Source organism: Varroa jacobsoni, unplaced genomic scaffold (genome assembly GCF_002532875.2).
Source record: "Varroa jacobsoni isolate VJ856 unplaced genomic scaffold, vjacob_1.0 scaffold_545, whole genome shotgun sequence".
NCBI classification, from domain to species: domain Eukaryota; kingdom Metazoa; phylum Arthropoda; class Arachnida; order Mesostigmata; family Varroidae; genus Varroa; species Varroa jacobsoni.
Window position 1 is genome coordinate 658,000 of NW_019213447.1, and position 6,000 is coordinate 663,999.

Below are 6,000 nucleotides of genomic sequence, written 5' to 3' on the forward strand. Positions count from 1 at the left end.
TTTGGAAGTTATGACTTGAGAAAAATTATTTTCAGGCATTACCGTTCTCGTTGTTATTCATAAGTACTAATATAATAATAATAGTAAATTTCAAAATATCAATTTTACATAAATGCTGTTAAGCCGCAAATGATTAATTAAAGAAGATACTATCGCGTAGCGAAGGATAAGGCTGTGAGAGCAGGTCTTAGCGGTGCTCTCTCAATGGCATCGTCTATAGTATAAATTCAAAGGTATTCATTTAATAGAGGTTAACGGTGTCGATAGAAATACGGCCGGATCTAAGTAAGGAAATCACATCCATGTTTTGTTAACGATTGCGAATGTTATGTCGCATGCGATGTTTAAAGCGATTAAAGTTTATTTGCCAATCACAGCCATACGGTCTTGGTTGCCTGTGTGGAAAGCCGTAGACAGAAGTTAAATCGAACTATTGTGTGTATTTTCTGTGGTATGATTCATCTCACCTACTAGCCTTAACCCGATATGATTATAGAGTTCATATTTTACTTACTTGAATATATCGTTGAGCTACAGGTGGTTGACTGTTAATCGGTGGATACAAGGCTCAGCTGATACAAAGGTTGAAAATACTTACGAAAACACTTTTATAGTAATAGCTGAATATACCTCTAATGACAAAAGTGATTCGCGAAATCACACAGGTGAATGCAAACGGCTGCTTGTTGTGTACGTCTACGGTCATGCGGTTAGTAAAATTACCAATACTGGGATAAAATTCTGTTTTTAAAAGTATTAAGGTATTTTTAAGTCCTCAAGGGTGCATATCGAGATGACTGACCTCATGGAAATAAAAATTATTAGTCTGTTCGAAAATAAATATGAACTAGGATAAGTGATAAAATCAAATCAGTGGACTATTTGACCCATAATTACGTAATGTTTCTGTATAAATTATTTGCCGATTTGATGCTAAATTTGCATGCAATAAAGCAAAAGGTAACGGAAATTGCTTACTGTGTCAACAAGTCCCTAGCTGCCTTACCTGATTCAAACTTGGATAGATTGTGTAAATTAAAGCCGTTAGTTCTGTCATGAGAGTAAATAAAGGGGTGAATGGCTCAAACTTGTATCGCAGATCGTCCTAAAACTTCTTTAAAAATCTGTTGTTGTAACGAATCGAGTAGAGTGTAGCTGGTCCTTCAATAACGACTGGACACATAGCTTTTGATAGAATATGAGTTTCCACATGCGCTTTGATGGTATTAGTATAAGCTATTAGTCACCCTAAAAGCACTGCTCATTGCGTGTAGCTTCTAGTTGGCAAACGTCCCTTCTAGCAAGCCTCCCGCTGTTGAAATAGTATCTACTGTGCTGAATTCGAAATTAGTCATCGAACATCGTAGTTATTCATACTTTGTATATAGAAAATGTTATTACACGTTAGAAACCTCTACGTAATACATACAAGCATAACTAAAATCTCAATATATTAATATTTTTCTCAGAAGTTAGATAAATATGAAACTGAAATAGCGTATACTCAGCATGCAAGATGCTAAATATACATAATTTATTTGTAATTTAGCGAAAACAAAAGAATTCTACCATATTTTATATACTAATAGAAGTTTACAATAATAATAGTAATGAGAATTTGCTAGAGCAGCACAGGGTTTGCTACTTCACTAAATTACTCAGATCAAGTTTTTGAGCCAATTGCATTTATAAAGGATTATCTAGATATTACTTCCCTTTCAATTGTGTCTTCGTACTGAATCGAGCAGGTTTGAAGTTAGTTCCTTTTTTAAATCCAATTTGTGAGTTTCCTAAAATATCCCAATCTTTTGACGCATACTTTATAGATGAAAAGTGAAAATTTCGCCAGGTACCTACAAAACGATTTTAGATTTATAAAGTGTCCAAATTAGTACATTTAGTCCTCCAAAAGAGTCATCGAATTCATCCTATTCCTATTCTCTATAGAATATATTTATATTGTCACCAGCGTCCAACCTTTGCGGCCAAATTAGTCCATTGCTTAAAATTGCTCGAAATCATATAATAATAGCGTATAAAAATGGAACAGCACGAAAACTTTAACAGGACCGGGAATCTTTATTGGGAGCGGTAAGGGACCAGCCTGCAACTACAACAGTGTTATCGAATACTAGACGAAATAAGCTTTGCGTTTCACTTATGTCGACTGTTTTTTTTTGGAAAAGGTTAAGCGCTACCGCACTGCAATCCGTTAAAGACCAGACCTTATTGCTGCTTGTAAGTGCGTATGTTCACTAGATTACTTCTAGGTGCCTCTATAACTGGCTACAGGGAATGAACCCGGATTCGACCCAGCTCGATTAACTTATTGAAAGAAATATGCCTGTCTGAAATGCAAGACTGTTCATCAGTGATGTGACCTGATGAAGTTAACAGTATCGTTATAAAGTTTTTTTGGCGCTTAGGACGTTTTATTCGATAATTTGATTCATTTCTTTCATTTTAAAATATGTCTAATAGCTTTGTGAGGCATGCATCATTCGATCCCCTTTTGAGAAAAAAATAAGATTCAAGAAATTATATTGTATATTTACGGTGATAAGAAGGGTTGATGTTTTACATAATAGGTGAATGTTTATTTGTAAGAGTTAGAGAGTAAGAGTTTTCTCAATCTATTTTTTGAGTAGTTAGAAACGACTAGAATACAGTGAATTGTATTCACGCAAGAGAAGATTTAGCTTTATGATGGTTTTCTACAACTTTCCAACTACCCTTAAAATTATAACGTCTTTCAACTGAATAACAAACGTTTTCGTCAAAAAGTCCTTTTTCTTTCATCCTGTATCGGCTTTTCTGGTTCTATTACTATAACAATTTTCTTTGTTCCACAATCTATCCCAGGAGCTGTGCTATGAGAAGTCGCGCGGTCGGATAGCGGCTGGGTGAGAGGGAAAGCGCAGACAAGCTGTCTGTTATTAGCGTCTGCTTGTGTTGAATCAATAACATTCAATGCTGCTATTGCAAATCCAAACCTTAACGAACAAAGAAAGCCCGCTAGCAGAAGTAGTAGGATGTGAGAAGTTATAACAGTGGCTAACCATTTCGAATACACATATACATATATATGTATACATATATATATATATATATATATTTACACCATATAAATAGATGTATGTAAGTGTCATGCATGTAGAACGATAGCTACAGCAGCAATAAAATATAAATGGCGGAATGTGGTTCATATAAGTGTATTGTCATGGTGTGTTTCTGCCACTGGCATAAATTGCAATTTGCTTCCTAGCGAAGTAAGAATCGACACTGGAGTTCACTGTCAGTTATGTCCTAATGAAGATACTGTGAAGTGATGAGTAGAAAACAACTATAGAAAGCCAGAAAAAAATTGACTACTAAGAAAAAGTGTAGGCGGCACGGGCAACATGCTTAGCAATTTCATCTTACCCATCGAAGAGTATCGTCAACAGCAAGAGTTCGCATATTGAAAACAGCTTTATAGTTCGCCCTACCGTCACTTCAGTAAAGCCAATAGCACTTTAGCCGTACAGATTGCCGCTCTAACAATCTTAAGGCTAATAGCCACAGCCTTCGTGCAACGACGGCAATAGTTACGTTTCCTGCGGCGCTACTGCCTTGACCAAATGAGGTGTCGTTCGTATCGTTTGGTTTATTTGAGCTTATTCAGTAGCGCGCTTCTTTGACGCGTTCGTGATCCGCTTAAACGACGAGTGGCCTGTTTATTTATACAGAGGCTGAACCAACTGCTTATCATCTAAAGTGTTCAAAATCTACCGATATACAACAGACCACTTGTTCTATAGGACGCGCACCGCATGCTTATTTACCTATTACAGGCTAAAAACGCCACCGATAGTGATAGACTGGGTTGTTATGGGTTTCAAACTCCCTTACCCGTATCCTTAGAAGACCATTAAGAGCGTATTTCTATCACAACAACACCAATGAAAAGAGAATATGCTCTTACCCGTTCGCTTATGTTTTTGTACCAGTGCCATGTGTTCTTCTGTGGGTGCGCAGTTGGCAGAAAAAATCTCATATTTTTTCTCCATTTTTGTGCGTACCAGAATTAGGGCTTAAATAAAAAACAGATTATCGAACATGTCAGCCTTGTGAACTACAGCTGCGCTCACTGCTTCATTCGTCTGGTTGCTTTCTTTAGAGAGGGAACATTAAAACTCTACAAGTCTCTGGTTTTGTACATTATAAGGGCTACTGTGAGACTAACTGGTGAGCGTGTTGATTGAATAACATGAAAGCTCAGTATGTTAGCCAGGAATTTCATACTAACGCAAAGTAAACATTTTGTGTATACATACAGGTATTGTCTAATACGATTACATATGTATAATTCTATTTGCGTGCCTCTGTATTATACTGCGGATTAATGACCGACACTATATTAAGTGAGCTAATTGAGAGAAAGACTACGGGCCGGTCATTGTGCGTGATCGCGATTAGTCCAGTTAACATTCTTTTAGTGTGTTGAATAACCAAAGCGGAATGTAGGTGCCTGAGTGTACCGAATAGTATACGATCCACTGTACTGACAAGTGCCTTGACAAGTATCTTATTTTGTGACAAACAAAAATAGTTAATGCCAATCTGTTTATCAAATATATCTGTAAGCATACTAATAATAATATACTAAGATCTTATTGTTGTTAGTACAATCAGGCATGTTTGAACGTGTTCAAGTAGGGGAGAGCTGAGACATTCAAACTTTGATGCATTTTTCCAATGTCAGTAATTCTCGTTGATTGTCGCTGCTTTGAATGCTGCTACTGGTGGCACTGCCGATTAAGATCTAGCTACCAAGAGCAGTAACTATATTGAATCTCGCTTCATTTTGACCGCCATGGCCACCTCCGATGAAAATCTTCCAAAGTTTGCTTCCATCGATGAGGAACTAGAGTGGTACAAAAGCCGGCTAGCAGAGTCGCAACTCGAACTGGAAGAATTTCAGCTGAGTTCAAAGGATCTCGAGAGCGAACTCGAGACGCAGCTAACGCAGTCAGAAAAAGAGAACCGCGATCTGAAGGCAGCAAAGCAGAAAATCGAAGCGGAGCGCGATTTATACGCGGACAAGTTCGTTCTCGTCACCACCGAATTGAAGGGTCAGCTGGAACAGCTGGAGGATGACTTGCACAAGGAGAAAGAATGCAATGAACGGCTCAGTCGACTTATTCGCGGCCTCGAACAGAATAACGACGATTTAGAAAGAGCCAAACGCGCCCTGGCCGCTTCGCTCGAAGAGTTCGAATCGCGGCTGAATAACGCCATCGAACGGAACGCCTTTCTCGAAAGCGAACTGGATGAGAAGGAACAGCTTTCAGTTATGGTTCAACGGCTCAAAGAAGAGACCCGAGACCTCAAGCAGGAACTGTACGTTCAAAAGCGACATGTACCTGTGGCGACGAGCCGAGTAACGAATTCTGGTGAAGAATTTCAGCCCCCGGGTTCTGCCGTGTCGGCATCAATGATGCACGAGAAGAAAAAGTCTATTAACTCATCGGGGGGTCGGCCAAACGCGCTCGATATCGTCAATGATCTATTGCGTAAAGTGGGAACACTTATGAACGTGGCACTGACGCCTCCGCCATCCCGGCGGAGATCGCGGTCTAGCTCAAAGCGTGTTGTCCTAGAGGCAAATAATAACGGCTCATCGGAGCGAACAGTAATTAGAGACAAGGAGACAGTTTCACTTGGGTCTGCCGGTTCCGACGACTTTGGGAATAGCGGCGTTCTACCCAGGTCTCACCATAGCCGAAGACGCGACTGAAAGTCTCCAGGATGGTTTGTCCAACGACGAAGAACGAGGAAAGACTGAAACTGACCGATCAAATTGGTGTGGCTAATAATAGTTTTACGATTATTTACCGCTAATATTTACACTAGATGTTTTTTTATCATACGTTGACTACGTGTGTTCATTATATTTCATTTACACTTTTCACTTGAGCGATTATATTTTTTGAAATTTCTCATTTGTCCATTGTAGTA

The 6,000-nt window shown here is 38.8% G+C and overlaps 1 protein-coding gene across 1 annotated transcript; it reads left to right on the forward strand.

Moving 5' to 3' along the window:
* The first annotated feature begins 3,426 nt into the window (after positions 1–3,426).
* On the forward strand, positions 3,427–5,911 carry LOC111261303 (nuclear distribution protein nudE-like 1-B). The gene has a single exon (XM_022834682.2). It carries the CDS (start codon positions 4,856–4,858, stop codon positions 5,777–5,779), a length of 924 nt encoding a protein of 307 aa, XP_022690417.1. The 5' UTR covers positions 3,427–4,855; the 3' UTR covers positions 5,780–5,911.
* Positions 5,912–6,000: the final 89 nt, after the last annotated feature.